Genomic DNA, 19296 nt, shown 5'->3' on the forward strand with positions numbered 1-19296 from the left:
TTTACTGACTTGCTTCTAGAGAAAGAAAAGGAGAGGTGGGGGAATTCAGCCAAACTATTCCAATCTTTTTTTCCCCCCTTCTGGCACACATGGAAAATGTGTTCCAGTGTTTAGACAATCTTTTAGCATCCATGCCTTACCACTCATTGGTTAACCGACGGCTCCTATGTTTATGCAATTGGATGGTTCACTTCCAATCTGACACCTTAAGGCCTTGCCCAAGGTTGAAATGAAATGATTCATTTATGACTATTTTTGCAAAGAAGGGTGGAGTGGGAGCGGGGAGGGGGGGGGGGGGGAAGCCGGCATAGAGTTGTTTGCTTTAGCCTTCGTGAAGTCCCCATTCATGGGTGTGTGAAATTCATCAGTGTCCGGGTGAGTGTTTGCTGGTGAATGAAATCTGTGTGAGGGCCAGTGGAAGGGAAAGGAAAGAGGAGATGTGCCAGCCAAAAGAGAGCAAAATTTTCCTGGGATCTACCCTATTGTGGTGGCACTGGAGAGATACAGTTTAAGGAGGCACGTGCGTGTTTTGTCTTGGCTAAATTCTCCTTTAGCCTCACAACACACAAACTCAGCTATTTTGAATCTTGTGCTTCTGTTGAATCCAACAAATGACATATTTGGGGGCCGCGAAAGCTTCTATTCCTTCTCCTTTCTTCTTCCTTTAATTATTGTATTAATTTTGTTTTTATTATCTTGAATTATGAAAGATGGATGTATTGATTTTCTTTAAAAAAAAATCTGACAGTTTTTAATCCCTCTTTTATTTTCTTGTAGCCCACTCCAGGTTACCTCATTAGGAAGGACAATATAAAAATACATTTAGTCATAATAATACTGCATAATTAAGACTGGTAAAAACAAGTCCTCCGTACATTTCTTACAAGATTTCTGCATGCTTTTTACTCAGATCGTGGTTCTATATTGGTACCCGGTTATTTGAGGGAGACCTTATCTTCTGTTCAATCCAACAAGCTTGGCACATTTAGGTTACCTTCAATTGGGCAACATCTCCTCCTGGAAATCTAGAACCCTACCTTCTCTGTCATGACATCTGCCTTCTGGAATGAGCCTCCCCCCCGCTCTTGAGATTGGGATAACTCCTACCAAGATGATATTCTAGAGGCCATTCTTAGACTTGGTTCCTTTCCCAGGCTGGATGCTTGGACTCCCTTGTAGGATCTAAATATGTTGCTGTTGGCTGGGTTCACCATCTTCTTCATTGTTTATTTTATCTGGATTGTATATTGCTGTTTGTTTTCATGCTGTGAACTGCCCAGGGTTGACTAAACTGAAAAGAATCTTGGTCACCATTGCCTCTTCCCCATGTTGCTGCCCAGGGTAACAGTCAAAATGGTTGACTTAGGTTGCTCCCATTCCATGCATAAAAAGAACAAAAACTGGACTCAATTTCATTGAGTATGAGCCGAGGTGGCGCAGTGGTTAAATGCAGCACTGCAGGCTACTTCAGCTGACTGCTGTTCAAATCTCACCGGCTCAGGGTTGACTCAGCCTTCCATCCTTCCGAGGTGGGTAAAATGAGGCCCAGACTGTTGGGGGCAATATGCTGACTCTGTAAACCGCTTAGAGAGGGCTGAAAGCCCTATGAAGCGGTATATAAGTCTAACTGCTATTGCTATTGCTATTGCTATTTCAATATAGGGGAGGAATGGGGTCCACATATGACCCAGAATTTTGTGAATGTTTACACAGTGCCTCTCTATTGAGCAAACTGCCTACCGTATGATCTGCTGTTAGCTGATAAAGTGCTGTTTTCTCTGGTTCTTGCGCCGTATTTTGCCAGCTGCTACCCTTTGATTGGCAATATTTGGTACATCATTCTGTCCAATGGTAGGTCCGTTTTTAGCACATGGACAGAGTATTACTGGTAATAAATCTTTACTGCTGGATGATGTTAATGTTATTATCCTGTAGTTTGATAATTACTGGGAATTAGCTGCATTGTGTCTGCAGAGTGCAGAAAAAGCAAAGGCAACAAACCAGCAGCAATAACTACTACAACAACATGCTTTGTCATCTCATGCATTCACATTTCAACAAAATCGCTGTAATTTTTGTTAGCAAATGGAGACTTAGGAGCATCTGGTCTGGATCCAAACATTTTCTCAAAACAGCAGATTTGAGAAGAGGCATCCTATCTTATGTTGATTCCATCTTTATCATTTAAAAAATACTAACAGAATAACAGAGTTGGAGGGCATCTTGGAGGTCTTCTAGTCCAACCCCCTTCTCAGGCAGGAAACCCTATACCATTTCAGACAAAGGGTTGTCCAATCTTTTCTTAAAAACGTCCAGTGTTGGGGCATTTACAACTTCTGGAGGCAAGTTGTTCCACTGATTGATTGTTCTAAATGTCAGGAAATTTCTCATCAGTTATAGCTTACTTCTCTCCTTGATTAGTTTCCACCCATTGCTTCTTGTTCTACCCTCAAGTGCTTTGCAAAATAGGCTGACCCTCTCTTCTTTGTATCAGCCTCTCAAATATTGGAAACCAGCAGAGATGCCCGATACCAACCACAGTGATATTACATGTATTGTACAAATGATGTTACAAATAATGCCATGGTTATCACATCATTTGCATGCTTATATCTGTTATCTTATACATGCTTGATAAAATAAAATAAAATATAAAATAATAATCATTAGAGCCAAGGTGGCGCAGTGGTTAGGGTGTAGTACTGCAGGCCACTTCAGCTGACTGTTATCGGTTCAAACCTCACCGGCTCAAGGTTGACTCAGCCTTCCATCCTTCCGAGGTGGGTGAAATTGAGGACCCAGACTGTGGGGGCGATATGCTGACTCTGTAAACTGCTTAGAGAGGGCTGAAAGCCCTATGAAGCGGTATATAAGTCTAACTGCTATTGCTATTGCTAATAAAATAAAATAATAAAATAAAATAATAAAATAAAATAATAAAATAAAATAATAAAATAAAATAAAATAAAATAATAAAATAATAAAATAATAAAATAAAATAATAAAATAATAAATAATATAATAATAATAATTAAATAATATAATAATAATTAATATAATAATAAATAATAAATAAATAATAAATAATAATAAATAAATAATAAATAATAAAATAGTATAATAGTATAATAATAATAAATAATAAATAATAAATAATAAATAATAAATAATAAATAATAAATAATAAATAATAAATAATAAATAATAAATAATAAATAATAAATAATAAAATAGTATAATAATAATAATATAATATAATAATATAATAATATAAAAACCTTGGAAAAAGTTAAATGCTTCAGACAGCTTTGGTTTTCTGCAGGGACCTTAAGTATATTTTATCCATCATATAAATGCAACCTGGGTACATTTTTCCTATCCCAATTCCATAGTTTTCCATTGGAAAAATGGCTTCATGATAGCCTCTAGGCCTCTGTGGGTTGTATTCTCCAAAATACAACTCCTTCTAAAAGAAAACAGCTTCTAACCACACCCTCTTCAGGCTATGCTGATCCATTTCCCACTTTCTTTGCTTAAACTCAGACTAAGCAGCCCAAGGTTGGCAAATGTGGCAGCTATTTATGGAAAGAATGTGCCCATGAAGTCACTGAGGAGGTGGATGGCCATCTACCAAGGAGGTGGTCTAAGAAGGCACCGTTTCATCCTGGGATTGGCAAAGGGTTAGGCAAATGAGGCTCCATCAGACAGCTATTCTGCCAGATTCCATAACTGTCCTTTCCCATTTCAGAAGGGGGGAAAAAATCAGCCTAACAGTGAACCATCTGCCTCCTTTGCTCTCTGTTTTGATTAGGAGATGAATCAAAAGGTAAGGGAAATGGGGAAGCTTTCAAATTAAACTCAATTTTTCAATTAAAGGAGAGTATAGTTTTGGTGATGTCTCTGTGAATTATGAGGGCACGATGGTCCAGTGGTTAAAGATGCTGAGGTTATCAGCTGGCAGACGGGTTCAAGATCCGAGCACCATATGATGGGGCGAGCTCCCATCGCTTGCCCCAGATCCCACTGAGCTCTTTGAAAGTGTGCAAATATGAGTCGACAAATAAGTATCACTTTGGTGGGAAGGTAACAGCGTTCTGTGTATAATCATGATGGCCACAGGACTACGGCAGCATCCTTGGACAATGCCAGCTTTCTTGGCTAAGAAACAGAGATGAGTATCAAGCAAATGAGCTGAAAAGACTACCAGGAAAAATTGGGAAGGAACCAATAAGAGATGGGGTTCCTATATTACTTAAGATAAAGATAAAGGTTCCCCTTGCACATATGTGCTAGTTGTTCCCGACTCTAGGGGACGGTGCTTATCTCCGTTTCTAAGCTGAAGAGCCAGCACTGTCCAAAGACATCTCCGTGGTCATGTGGCCGGCATGACTCAACGTGGAAGGTGCACAGAATGCTGTTACCTTCCCACCAAAGGTGGTTCCTATTTTTCTACTTGCATTTACTTGTAAGAGCCGAGGTGGCGCAGTGGTTAGGGTGCAGTACTGCAGGCCACTTCAGCTGACTGTTATCTGCAGTTCAGCGGTTCTAATCTCACCGGCTCAAGGTTGACTCAGCCTTCCATCCTTCCGAGGTGGGTGAAATGAGGACCCGGATTGTTGTTGGGGGCAATATGCTGACTCTGTAAACCGCTTAGAGAGGGCTGAAAGCCCTATGAAGCGGTATATAAGTCGAACTGCTATTGCTATTGCTATTGCTATTTTTACATGCTTTCGAATTGCTAGATTGGCAGAAGCTGGGACAAGTAATGGGAGCTCACTCTATTACGCGGTGCTAGAGATTCGAACCGCCGGACCTTTCTGATCCACAAGCTCAGCGTCTTAGCCACTGAGCCACCGCATCCCTTTTTCCGTATTATTTAGTGAGTGACAAAAACGGATAGAGAATATTTGTAGTTCAGGGTTGAACTGTGAAGGTCCTTCGTGTGCTCTCTGAGCTTGGTGGTTTTCTTGCAGATGTTTCATTACCCAACTAGCTAACGTCACCAATGAATCATTAGTGACAAGAAATGTGTAGGAATGTCTTGCCTTGAGCTACCCAGTCATCTCTTCAACAGCCTTCCTGATTTCCCATCCTTCTCTTCAACCCAGGGAAGGAAACTAGGAGGGGATTTTTTTTTTGGGGGGGGAGACTTCAGCTTGTCCAGAATGCAGCCGCGCGAGCGATCGTGGGTGCACCTCGGTTCACCCACGTAACACCTATCCTCCGCGAGCTGCACTGGCTGCCTATTGGTCTCCGGATACGCTTCAAGGCGCTAGTCGTCACTTATAAAGCCCTTCATGGTATTGGACCTGGGTACTTGAGAGACCGCCTACTGCCAATTACCTCCGCTAGACCAATTAGATCCCACAGACTAGGCCTCCTCCGAATTCCATCCGCCAGCCAGTGTCGACTGGCGACTACCCGGAGGAGGGCCTTCTCTGTGGCTGCTCCGACCCTCTGGAACGAACTCCCCGTGGAGATTCGTACCCTCACCACCCTCCAGGCCTTCCGCATAGCCCTTAAAACCTGGCTGTTCCGACAGGCCTGGGGCTAAAGATTCTCTGCCCCTATCTCGAATGGTATGATTGTTGCGCTTTTTAACTATGTATTGTTTTGTGTTGTTGTTAAACTGTCTGTATTCCCCCTTCCCTTTTTGAGTTGTGAGCCGCCCTGAGTCCCCTTAGGGAAAAGGGCGGCATACAAATGAAATGAAATAAACTCTTTCAAGTGAAAAAAGACACACCCAGGGAAGCTGCGGAAGGATGAAACATGATTCCTAGAAAACAAGGACCCAGGGATGAAAAACCTTCTCTCCTCCAGCAAGAAAGGAAGTTTTAAAAAAAACGCCACCAGATGCAACTGAAAAACAAATTGCCTGGAAGCTTGAGAACAAGGTAGAAGTACAGAAATATATTTCCCGATGAAAAGGAAATTTTGGGGGAATCCAAAAGATACATTGCAGCACAGTTTCAACCCTACCCAAAGTTAGTAGAAAGCAGTTGAAATATGATGTAGGTGAGCATAAAGTAATGCAACGTTGAAAGGGCACGCAGACATGCAGAGAGTCTAATTTCTAAATTAACCACTCAGGAAGGGAGGGGGGGAAACCCTTAGGCATTACTGTGCACTGCTCAGTGGAAACTTCTGCTCAACACACAGCAGTGGTCAGAAAGAAAGAAAAATAAGTAGGAAAACAAATCAAAAACAAAACATTAGGTCCACATTAAAAACCAGACTGGGAAGAATAGGGTATATTATTATAACACTGCTAAATAGTTGCATCGTAAGCATTTAGGTTAAAGACATACCTTCAATTCTGGAAAGAAAGAAAGGAAGAAAGAGAGAGGGGGGAGGGAGGCTGAGAGGGAGGGAGGAAGGGTGGGAGGAAGGGAGGGAGGAGGAAGGAAGGAAGAAGGAAGGGTGGGAGATAGAGAGGAAATCTGCTTATTACTAATGTAAATCTACTGTTTTTGCTGTTATTGAAAACAAATATTCAGTAAATATTTACATGCAAAGCAGCAGAGTAATAATTACCATAATAACAAAGTGATAATAGTCATGATGATGATACCAATGAGAAATACCAATGGAACAGATGTGATTGATAATACAGTCAAACTGCATGAGTAAATAGACATAAGACAGTGTTGTGGGAATTAATGAAGGAAAAATTAATGGGGAAATTGGTATCCATTCCCCAAATGCTTACTTGCTGATTTTTTTTTCATTTGGATTCTTTGGAGATAATTAAGCAATCCAAATTACAGGATAGGAGCAAAACTCTTTATCTTTGGGAATTATCTGCCGTTTTGAGAAAGCTTTTGTGGATGCCACACAGTTTAGTGTATCTGGATAAGGAGCTTGTAGATTTTATGAGAGCATGTTTGTTTCTGTCCTAATTAAGGTCTACTAGACAACTGTGACCCATTGGATCCTCATTTCACAGATATTTCCTTACCAGAGTCCTCAAGTCCTTCAACAACGGCACAGCTTCTAATCTACTTGAAAAGTTCTTAAAAATTCAGGGAGATATTCAAAGAATCTGGCGGCTATCCCACCACCATCTGCCCGCTCACTCGCTACGCTACCCCGCCCATGCTCGTCACTTACTCTCTTTGGGTGAGTTTGGAGAAGCGGCGGCCCCGGGAGTCAGGAGAGCCGAGACAGGCTGGGAAGCAGACGGAGCCGGAAGGGGTCCCGCCGAGGAGTCTCCGGCCGCTGCACTCGCCTTGCCCGCCGGCCCCCGAAGTGCGCAAGGGATGCTTTGGTGGAAAGGCGCTGCTTCCAGACCCCGCCGAGGGCCACAGACACAGGTGGCTCTTTTCGGAGAGGCGGTGGTTTTCCCATGGCTTGTCCGGGTGGAAGTGGGGCTGGAAAGGTGAGCTCGCTCCCCCGCCCATCCGCCCGCTCACTTGCTATGCTACCCCGCCCATGCGAGCGGCAGCGGATGGGCGGGGGAGCGAGCAATTGAAGAAGGCGCCAAAATTAAAAAGCGGGATCTTTTGAGAACGGCCCGGGACACGGGAAAAATTATGAAAAAGCGTGCCTGTCCCGCCAAATGCGGGACGTCTGGTCACCCTATACATACACCCTATACACACACAAACAAACACACGCATACACACTCTTTTTTCAGTTACAATTGCGAAAATTCAGATGCTTGGCAACTGACTCATATTTATGATGGCTGCAATGTCCTGGGGTCATGAGATCACTTTTTGCGACCATCTGACAAGAAAAGTCAATGGGGAAGCCAAATTCACTTAACAACCATATTACTAACTGAACAATGGTAGTGATTCACTTAACAACTATGACAAGGAAGGTTGTAAAAATGGGGCAAAAGTCACCTAACAATTGTCTCAGCAACAAAAATTTTGGACTCAGTTGTGGTCATATGTTGAGGAATACCTGTTATTAGAAATTCAAAGAAGAAGAAGAAGAAGAAGAAGAAGAGGAGGAGGAGGAGGAGGAGGAGGAGGAGGAAGAAGAAGAAGAAGAAGAAGAAGAAGAAGAAGAAGAAGAAGAAGAAGAAGAAGAAGAAGAAGAAGAAGAAGAAAGAAAGAAAGAAAGAAGAAGAAGCTGCTTCTTGGATGAGAAGCGAAACATCTTCAGAAGAAAAAACAAGGAAGTCCAGTTGCCTCCTGAAAAAGCACCTTTGGGACAACCATGACCAGGATGACTAAGAATCTCTACAGACTGTTAGATCTCAAACAATGTAATACATTGTGAAACAAACTTGAAATCCTGCTTCGTAAGCCATCTGCATGTGAGAACACACACAGAGACACAAAAAACCAGAGTAGCCAACTCCTAAACAGTTTCTGTAGCAAAAACAAATATAGTCAAAGGAGTAAATGATTACATTCCTCACAGCAAACACAGTTAACAAACACACCACAACTGAGCTGGGAACTGAATCTGTGAATCTCACCTCACAGTGAAATGCTGGTTTAGATGCTAAGCAGTAACATCTCTCCCTTATTCCAATATTGGAGAAAAGTTTGCAAGCTGAGCCAGGTAGGAAATAAACCACCTACCTGGGAATACACCTTGATCAGATCTTCAGGGAAGGATGGACCTCTTGAAAGGACTATCTTTCACGCTATGGAGGGATTACCGACAGCTAATGAGATGAGGCTAAGAGCATAGCCATGATCACCTCACCTTTCACACAAGTTGTCTCTATGGTTGGGCGAGTTTGAAGCACATTCCCGTGTTTTGCCAGTTAACCTGAGAACATCAGCATTCAACGCCCAAGTGCCTCCTTGTCAGTTGATGTGATCTTCCTGAAGACTTTGAGGCAGAGGAATGGGAGAAGACGAGGCATGACTTCGTATATAGGAGGTTTAAAAGGATCAGGAACTCCAGTAGTTTTCATAGCTTGTGAAAAGAAACACCAAGTTAGAGAGAGAAATAAATAATTGCATAAATGTAGCTGTGCATAAATAGAACTCTACTTTTTTTTTTTTTAAAAAAAAGAGAGAGATGTGTGTGCGCGCGCGCTTTTATTTATGCCGCTGGTGCTGAATTAGCATTCAGTTCTAAATCCTTGTTTTATTGCAAAAAGAGGGAACCAAAAAAACAATACTACCCACCGTGCCCTGAATGGGCTCATTGCCTACTGTGGAACAAGAACAGTTGTCAGTCCAATTTGTGTCTTTATATAATGGGTAGTTCTTGAAAACTAAACAGCTTGCCGTGGTTGGGCAAGAGGCGTAATGTTCGGCATAAATCAACGTTGCCGACTGGAGTTGGACTTTAGGGAGAAGGGGGGGGGAACACGCTTCCCGATGCTTGAATGTGCATGTGTACGCATGATGAATGAATTCTTTGTTCAGAAAAAAATATATATAATTGCTTGCAGGAGCAGACTGAGCATGCTTCTGCTCTCTTTCTCTCTCTCTTACACACAGAGTGATGTACTGTGCAAATGACCAGTCTCCGTCTCCTTGTGATTCTATGTTACAAAAACCTCTTTTCCTTGGGTCAGTCCTACAATAAGTTGGGCGTCATCTCAGGGTCCACTTCAAGGGATGCTTGAGTTGGAGTAGAATAGAGAATAATTTATTTGGCCAAATGGGATTAGGCACACAAGGAATGGGTCGGTGGTACAGAAGCTCTCAGTCTACATGCAAACCAACAAAATCATCGTCCTTGTCATCATCATCATCATCATCCCAATAAGAGGGAATAGTAAAGAAGGTAATAAGAAGGATAACAATAATAGTACAGCCATACTGCATGAGTAAATATAGACATTAGACAGTACTGTGAGAATTAGGTGTGATGGCACGAGAAACTGTCCCTGTGTCTAGCTGCTTTGGCATGCAATGCCCGATAGCGCCATCCCAATGGAAGGAGTTGAAACAGTTTATGTCCATGATGTGAGGACTCTGTAGATATTTTCTCAGCCCTCCTTTAGATCCGCACAATATACAGGTGTTCAATGGAAGGCAGGCTGTTTGCAATTGTTCTTTCTGCAGTCCTAACCACTGGATTCTGTTTCTATTCTATTCTATTTGGTACAGTTAGACTTCACTATTACTTAGAGCTCTAGAAAATGGAGTTAAAAACAACCTTATAGTTACTACCAAGACAACATAATAGAATAGAATGGAATGGAATAACAAAGTTGGAAGGGACCTTGGGGGTCTTCTAGTCCCACCTGCTGCACAAGCAGGAGGCCTTATACCATTTCAGACAAAAGGTTATTCAATTTGACACTCTTTAAATCTTCCAGTGTTGGAGCATTTACAACTTCTGGAGGTAAGTCGTTCCACTGATTGATTGTTCTAACTATCAGGAAATTTCTCCTTAGTTTTAGGTTGCTTCTCTCCTTGATTAGTTTCCACCCATTGCTTCTTGTGCTGCCTTCAGGTGCTTTGGAGAATAGCTTGACTCCCTCTTCTTTGGGGCAGCCCCTGAGATATTGGAAGACTGCTATCATGTTTCCCCTAGTCCTTCTTTTCATCAAACTAGACATACCCAATTCTAGCAACTGTTCTCTATGTGTTTTAAAGCTTATGCACATAAGTGTTATTTCCCATTTGAAAAACGTGCATGCACAATTTTCACAGTCCTTTGACAGCTCAGAAGAATAACATATAAAGACATTTTAAATGAAGGAGAGGAACTCAAATCGAAGCAGGAATTGCAGAAACATGGGTGGACTTAGTATGGTGGCCATACCTGCAAATACAATCAAGATATGAGAAAGATGCAAAGACATATGGTTTCTATGAAGAACCAACAAATATTGGAAGACTGCTATTATGTCACCCCTAGTCCTTCTCTTTGTTAGACCAGGCATTTTCACTGTACAGTTTAGCCTCCAGTCCCCTAACCATCTTTGTTCTTCTCTACACGCTTTCTAAAGTCTCAGCATCTTTTTTGTATCATGGTGACCAAAACTGGTCAACTGTTAAGTATTCCAAGTGTGGAATACTGTGTGATGATGGTTCCTTTGCCTTCACTACACAAACTCTATGATGATCATCCTTTTCTCTTGCCTGCTCTTCAAGGATGGACAAATCAAGACAGAAACATCTACTCTGGGAGGAAAATAAAAGAGCACGCCAAGTCTTTCTCATATGGAGAGCCAGAACAAATGCTGTCCTCATATCTGCCTTGCAATTCTTCAAATGTTTTCATCCTCCCATGAAAGAGGCTTTTGTGTTCCCACCTTATTCGGGGGTTGTTTGAACATTTCTGAGCGATTCTTTCTTGGTGATTTTCAGCTGACTTCCTCGTTGTAGGTGGTGACGTATATGACTACGGCCATTATTTTCTGTGATATATTTTTCCATCATTCTGTAGCCCATCTATACTTTCAAATCGGGGGTGGGGGGGGAGCCCAATAAGGTTCCTTGCAGAGGTGGGTTCCTACCAGTTTGCATCTATTTGGTAGAACCGGTTCGTCAAATGTACTGAACCGGTTAGAAGAGGATCCACCGGTGGACCCGGAAAGCAGGCCACACCTACAGAAGAGGTTCCAAAATTTTTTGAAACCCACCACTGGTCCTTGGATATGATTATTCTACACTATCATGCTCCTATTTATAAAACTCAGTGCCTCTGTGAAAGGTAAGGACGACTACTGAGTTTGTGGTGCAATCAGAACATTGTGTATGTTGAAGTTGTTTTAACGCAAACCAAAGATGCCTTTTAAAAAACAAGTTTGCATCCTATTCTTATGCATGCCAGTGCTGTGTGTGAGGTAATTTAAGGTGGTTTTGACAAGTGTCGTCGGCATCTTCATATCCGGTCACATGGGCGGCAAGCCACTCCCATCCGGTCACATGGGCAGCAAGCCACTCCCACAAAGGAGGCCATACCCACAGAGTAGGTTTGAACAATTTTTGAAACCCACCACTGGTTCCTTGGTACTAAATCAAGATCATGTGAAGTGTTAATACCGTTTTATAATGCCTTGGTAAGGCCACACTTGGAATACTGCGTCCAGTTTTGGTCGCCATGATGTAAAAAAGATGTGGAGACCCTAGAAAGAGTGCAGAGAAGAGCAACAAGGATGATAAGAGGGCTGGAGGCTAAAACATATGAAGAATGGTTGCAGGAACTGGGCATAGCTAGCCTAGTGAAGAGAAGGCCATGACAGCAGTCTTCCAATATCTCAGGGGCTGCCACAAACAAGAGGGCATCAAACTATTCTCCAAAACACCTGAAAGCAGGACAAGAAACAATGGGTGTAAACTAATCAAGGAGAGAAGCAACTTAGAACTAAGGAGACATTTCTTGACAGAACAATTAACCAGTGGAACAACTTGCCTCAAGAAGTTGTGAATGCTCCAACACTGGAAGTTTTTAAGGTGATATTGGATAACCATTTGTCTGAAATGATGTTCAGTTTCCTGCCTAGGCAGGGGGTTGGACTAGAAGATCTCCAAGGTCCCTTCCAACTTATTTTGTTATTTTGTTCAATGGAAGCCTGGTCAGTGTTGATCACTGGAGAAAGGCTTGTAAAAAGAAAAAAGATGAACACCCATCCTTTGCCCATCTCAGCCCTAAAGAAATGCAGGAACACACCGGTTCCATCCTTATAAATCCCACCGCAATTCACTTCTCATAAAGAAATATCAAAAGCAGGTTCATTAAATAGAACAGGAATCTTGTAGAAAAATCACACAGGTTAATATTTCCTGCCAAGGACAAGCCATGCAATCATATTTTAGTCAGTAAATCTGAGTTAAATGCTATAAAGATGAATCAGGAAGGGGAAGGAGGCAGAGTTGATCAGAATGAAGCTGAAAGGGATCTTGGAGGTCTTCTAGTCCAACCCCTTGCTCAAGTAGGAAACTCTGCACCATTTCAGACAAATGGCTGTCCAGTCTCTTCTTCAAAACCTCCAGTGATGAAGCACCCACAACATCTGAAGGCAAAATGTTTCATTGGTTAATTGTCCTCACTGGTAGGAAGTTTCTTATTATTTCCAACTTGCTTCTCTCCTTGATTAATTTCTATCCATTGTTTCTTGTCCTGCCCTCTGGTGCTTTGGAAAATAGGGTGAACCCCTCTTCTTTGTAGCAATTCAGCCGATTCTATTTGATTCGGTCGAACCGGTAGCCGTGGCGGAGGGAGGCTCCGCCCACCCGCCCTGACATCATCACGTCCTGCTTTTGACGCTCTGCGCATGCACGAAAGGCCCTGCGGATGTGCATGTGCACACACTTGCAAACCGGTAGTGAAGGTACGCTGATTTTGCCCCTGTGGCTACCCCACAAATATTGAAATACCGCTATCATGTCACTCCCCCCCACCTAGTCCTTTCAATGAAATAGTACAATTTAAATAGTAAAAATAGTAACCCTCCGCTTTTCCTAAAATCTCTACCTTTTGCTACTGCAGAGGGCCACCTCCCAATTGGGACAGAGGGCTGGGACTTCAATGCTGACTTTTGGGAAGAGAAGGGGGTGGCTTTTGCCAACGGGGCACATTCAGAGGGAGCAAACAAAACAGCCCCTCGTGTAGAAATCCTGATAAGCTACATGGATCCTTGGTTCTGGGTGGTCCAGCTTTGTTCCATTTTCTTCCAAGTTTCCATGTGTGGCAGGGGGTATCTTGACATGTCAGCAGGACTTCTCTACACACACGCACACACACGCACACATGCACATGCACACACACACACACACACACACACACACACACGATACTTTCTGCAAACACAAAGCAGGAATGTGTCTGCATAAATTCACCCTCAAAAAGTATAGCTCATCCTCCGACAGCCATGCCAGAAAGTAAATGCTTTCCAGGTTTATTTTATTTTATTTTTGAATGAATCGTTTATGGAAGAGGCTCCGAGTTAACAAAAGCCTGAGAGTGGCTCCCTGCAACAGCTTCTCGCTCCCCCCCACTCCAGACTCCTTGGCCAGTTGTGGGATTTTCAGTCCAACACGGAAATGTTGGCTTTAGAATATCCCAGAGACAGAAAGACCGAGAGCATAGCCAGCCACAGACTTCTTTCAGGTATGTGCCTTGAGGCGCATTTATGTATTTTTTTAAAAAATCTAAAAATTTCTATTCCTGTCCTTCCAGGGCTTACACCGCAACCCACCCAGGACAGCTCACCAAATCCCAGTGGAAAATTTAAAACTGTTTAAAAGGAAAACAAAACCAAAGTAGAAAATATTACGGAAAAGAAGATTGTGGTTGGAGCAGGTCACACGCCATCACAATGGCCTTTGCTTATAGAACAGGGGTCTCCAAACGTGGCAACTTTTAAGACTTGTGGACTTCAACTCCCAGAATTCCTCAGCCAGCCATGGCTGGCTGAGGAATTCTGGGAGTGGAAGTCCACAAGTCTTAAAAGTTGCCATGTTTGGAGACCTGGCTGAGGAGTTGAAGTCCACAAGTCTTAATGTTACTAGGTTTGGAGAGCCCTACTGTAGAACGAAAGCCTTCCTCAGAAAGGAATGAGAGGAGAATGGTCCAGCTGCTTTCCTGAGGCAGGGAGTTCCACATCTCTTCCTCTTTTATTTTTGACAGCAAGGCAGATGATTGGCTTGAGTATAAAAGTAGCTAGGGTTCTTCTGTCCATGAATTGTGTCCTGGAAAACTCCTCCAGACATTTGTCTTTCTAAACTGCTTTGTTTCCCTGCTATGAAGAAAAACAAGAAGGATATACAGTAAGCATCCTTTCCATTGCTAATTCAGTCCTACAAATATTTCCACCATCCTCACTTCTTCGTGCCAAAATGGCTGGCAGCCCAGGGGTGGGGCAGAGAAACACTGTTTGGAAGTTTCGTGGGCCTTCTCCAAAGAATCACTCTCTAGATATGGTTGGACAACCATTTCCAGAATTCCCAATGGGGAATTATGGGATCTTTAGTACCAACACATCTAGAAGCTGCCCAATAAAGAAAACCTGCTACAGCTTTAATTTCTTACAGTCATTAGAGTAAAATAAACATTCTTAAACAGAGAGAGAGGGGGAAGAAGAGAGAGAGGGAGGGAAGAAGAGAGAGAGGGAGGGAGGGAGGGAGGGGGAGAGTGGAGGAGGGAGGGAGTGAAGGAGAGAGAGAGAGAGAGAGAGAGAGAGAGAGAGAGAGAGAGAGAGAGAGAGAGAGAGAGAGAGAGAGAGAGAGAGAGAGAGAGAGAGAGAGAGAGAGAGAGAGAGAGAGAATTTTCTTATGGAACGATGCTGCCATCCTGTGGTCAAAACGACAAAAATGAAAGAAGGTAGAAGTTAGGGAAGTTTTTAATCAACATTTTATTCAAGATTCAATCATTAATTTTGAAAGTTATTCAGTTTACACTGCTATTATGTTTCAATATACCTTTAATCCCTTCTTCAGTCTCCTCCTCCTCTTCTTCATCATCATCACCATCATGCTGGGTTTTTCCTTCTTCTCCTGTTTTTCTTTCACGAAAGCAGGAAGTTTAACTGTTCATTCCGAGGATTTTTCATAGACATTCTCTATTCTGTGTCCTCGTCTCCTCTGACTGAGGCTTCGGCCTGTTGAACATTGTCGTCGAATCGTCGCTAGGATTCCCCGTGACTATTATCCAGTGGTTCTTGCTCTCTTCAGCTTTGTGGGAATCCAGATAGGTGTGGCAGTTGATTTCACATTCTTTCCCAAAGTACGTCCTTGAAAAAGAGAAACAACACACAGGAGAAAAAAAAAACTAAACAGAAACTCCAAAACAGCCTTTCCAAAAGTCCCTTTTGGCCAGTGGTGGGATAACGAACGGGTCTCTGCCCTAATGACCAGCTGGGTAGGCAGGGCTCAGTGGTCATGTGACCATGTGGGCGTGGCCAACTCAACATCATTCACATCGATGGGCGCTTCCGTGGCACGACAAAACCGCGGTCCACTAAAGCGCGCCCGATTAAAGCGCGTACCTGACGTCATCAGCAGCGCGACAAATACGACCGCGGAGAAAAAAGGGCGCTTTAAAAAGCGCTTTTAAAGCAAGCCGATTCACGTAAAGGTAAGGGTTAGGGTTAGGGTTAGGGTTAGGTTAAGGGTTAGGGTTAGGTTTAGGTTTAGGGTTAGGTTAAGGGTTAGGGTTAGGTTTAGGGTTAGGTTAAGGGTTAGGGTTAGGTTTAGGGTTAGGTTAAGGGTTAGGGTTAGGTTAAGGGTTAGCGTTAGGTTTAGCGTTAGGTTAAGGGTTAGGTTTAGGGTTAGGTTTAGGGTTAGGGTTAGGTTAAGGGTTAGGGTTAGGTTTAGGTTTAGGGTTAGGTTTGGGGGGGTTAGGGTAAGGTTTTCGCGTTAATTTTAACTTTACCGCTCACAGCGTGATGTTTTCATCGCGCTGTGATGACGTCAGGTACGCGCTTTCGGCGAGCGCGCTTTAGTCTACCGCGGTTTTGTGGTGGAACCGGGCGCTTCGCCTTAGCTGTTGCAATGGAATAAAGGTTCACCGGAGAGGCAGTTTCTGTAAACAGGGCAATCAAGATGAGGCTAGAAACAACACCAGAATGTCTCCTTCCTGCCTTCCTTACAGGATTAGCCCTGTAAAGTGGGGAAAAAACAAAAGGAAATTTCTTCCAACAACCGGTTCCCCAGAATATGTGCGAACCGGCGGAATCATACCACTGCTTCGGGCCCTGATCACGAGAAAGAATTAAAGCTCGTTTAAATGCAGGTTGTAGATCTGGAGACGCCTGGGGCTCACCTTATCCAGAAGGTCCTGGGAACTGCGAGTGCCTGATTTGTATGGCTATGAACGACGACAACTTTCGTGTTTGCCTACAAAAAAAGGACAAAGGACAGGGAGGCTTTAAATGTCCATATTTCAACTGCTTATTTCAGTCAATTATACTGGCCCAGAAATCTCAAGCATAGAAAATAAAATAAAATGTATTTCCTACTAAACAGGTTTTGAATGCAAGTATACATAGTCCTCGACATGCAACTGGTTGCTTAGCAACTGTTTGAAGTTACAACGGAGCCCCTCCCCCAACAAAAAAGCTACTGATCACCCATTTCTGAAGTTACAATGTCTGCCCCTCCCCCAGAGTCATGTGACTGCATTTGGGCACTTGGCAACCAGCCTGCCTCTACACCTGTTTGCAGCGCCCCACAGTCACACAGTTGTCATTTGTGACATTTTTGTGGGAAACCGGGGTTTGCCTCTGCTTAAAATGGCAGTGTTTGCTTTATGACCACTGGTTTCATTTAATGACTGCCATAAAAAAGGATGTAAATTGGGTCTGGTCATCTGATGTCCCGTTTTATGACTATCGTGCCTTACGGCCATAATTGCAGAGCTCAATTATCATTGAAGACTACCTATATCTCCACATCTTCACATTCCTTTTACGTACAATATGTACTAGTCGTTCCTGACTCTAGTGTTCATCTCCCTTTCAAAGCTGAAGAGCCAGCGCTGTTCGAAGACGTCTCTGTGGTCATGTGGCTGGCATGATTCAATGCCAAAGGCGCACGGAACGCTGTTACCTTCCCACCAAAGTTCGGTCCCTATTTTTCTATTTTTTACAGGCTTTTGAACTGCTAGGTTGGCAGAGGTTGGGACGCATAACAGGAGCTCACTCCATTATGCAGCGCTAGAAATTCAAACCGCCGAACTGCTGACCTTTCTGATCAACAAGCTCAGCGTCTCAGCCACTGAGCCCCCGCATCCCTTGGTCACATTCCTTTTAAACCCTTCTAATACCATATCTTTTGGAGACATGTTAATTCTGTTCCTCTTCTGTAGTACAAAAAAATAGCACAGAGTTTGTGCTACTCACTAAGAAAGATTTGAATGCTGATTTGACCCAAAGTGAGAAACATAAAATATATTCACATGAATCAGTTCATATTTTAATATCGAAAATTTGGAAAATGGAGATAAAAATGAAACCAGAACTTTTTTTTTTTGGGGGGGGGGGGTGTTGTATTGGAAATTCCAGAACTAAAGAAGCTTCTGGGATGAGAAGTGAAAAGTCTTCAAGGAAAAATTAAGAAAGTCGAGTTGCCTCTTAGAAAAAGGATTTGGGGGAAATTATTCAGAATGGCTTCCCTTCAAGCTCACTCTCTCACACGCTCACATTCTCTCTTTACAAATACAGGTGTTTTCTTACAGCGATTGGCAACCCTTCGTATTCCATGCGTAACTGTGGATCCAGGAAGGTAAACTGCCAGGCACACAGGTATGAAAGTTCATCCGTCATGAAGACAGGCTGGAGAGAAGATTTCTTGGCCATATTCTGAAATGATTTATGGTCGCTAGACATAAACAGCTGGAAATGAAGACAGAAGGGAATAGTTTGTCTGGAAATTAGATAACCATTGTTGAAGATCAACAGAAAACAAAGGGGTGGTGGGGAATTAACAGCATGTTCACTGTTCCCTATGATCAGCGGCTGCCTTCTCCCATTTGCAAATTTAAGGCTGAACATATGGAGGATTCTGGCTAGTTTCACAGAATGGGAGGAGACACAGAAATATAACTGTATTGAACCAGATGCTGGGACCTTTGCCAAAGTTAGAGTGACCTACCGGTTGTGCTTGGGATCATCTCCTTTGAATGACCCCATAATCCCTTGAGAAGTGGAGTTTGGGCAACTGAATGGAACAGAGTGTTTTCTGGCCAGATGCCCTTTCTGTTGCCAATGCGGAGTTTTTTTTCAGCAGATATACTGACTTTTTCAGTGTATACACACTCAAAAGTGGGTGGAAATGTCTGTGTGTCTTATAGAGCAGATGTTGCCAAAGCCCCGCCCACACACCGGCCCCCACCCTTCAGCCTCTGCCTCCCAGCAATTTGCCTCCTTGCAGCAAACAGCAAACAGCCTGATTTAGCGTGAGCAGTTGATTGGCGATTGGATCTGCCTTGCGGAATACTGCCTATCAGCTGTTCCAGGCTGCGGAGATCCCCGCTGTTGTTGCCATTGTCACCCATTGTCCCCACCTATTGCCGCCTCCACGTGCCCCATTTTCAACTTTGCATGTCCCATTTTCAGCCTGTTCCAGGCGGTGGGGGACTGCCGCCGTTGCCTTTTCCCATCGCCTGGAACGGGCTGAAAATGGGGTGCGCAGAGGCTGAAAACAGCTCATGCGGAGCCACAAATGGGGTGCATGGAGGCAGCGATATACAGCAGCAGTGATGGACAGCGACAGCGATCTCTGCAGTCCGGAACAGCTGATAGGCGGTATACTGGGAGGCCAATCCATCCACCAATCAGCTACTCGTGCTAAATCAGGTTGTGCTGAAGCTGACCAGGCTGTTTGCTTTTTGCTGCAAATTGCTGGGAGGCAGAGGCAGATTTTTTTCTTGTTTTCCTCCCAAAAAGCTAGGTGCGTCTTATAGTCCGGTGTGTCTTATATT

At 43.3% G+C, this 19296-nt stretch overlaps 1 protein-coding gene across 3 annotated transcripts in view; it reads right to left on the reverse strand.

The window, feature by feature from the left end:
- Positions 1 to 14327: 14327 nt before the first annotated feature.
- The window catches only part of CFAP161 (cilia and flagella associated protein 161), a 55791-nt gene continuing 50822 nt past the window's right edge, over positions 14328 to 19296 (reverse strand). For 2 of the 3 annotated variants that reach the window (XM_032232745.1, XM_032232746.1), the window contains 3 exons: positions 18050 to 18208; positions 16639 to 16712; positions 15152 to 15607 (listed from right to left, as the gene is read on the reverse strand). In XM_032232745.1, the coding sequence (XP_032088636.1) occupies positions 15424 to 15607; positions 16639 to 16712; positions 18050 to 18208 (417 nt within the window). In that variant the 3' untranslated portion in view covers positions 15152 to 15423. Of the gene's footprint in view, positions 14618 to 15151; positions 15608 to 16638; positions 16713 to 18049; positions 18209 to 19296 lie in introns of those variants that run through there. The other variant, XR_004256613.1, reaches the window with a different exon arrangement.

This window comes from Thamnophis elegans, chromosome 16, assembly GCF_009769535.1.
Source record: "Thamnophis elegans isolate rThaEle1 chromosome 16, rThaEle1.pri, whole genome shotgun sequence".
In the NCBI taxonomy this organism is placed as follows: Eukaryota; Metazoa; Chordata; class Lepidosauria; order Squamata; family Colubridae; genus Thamnophis; species Thamnophis elegans.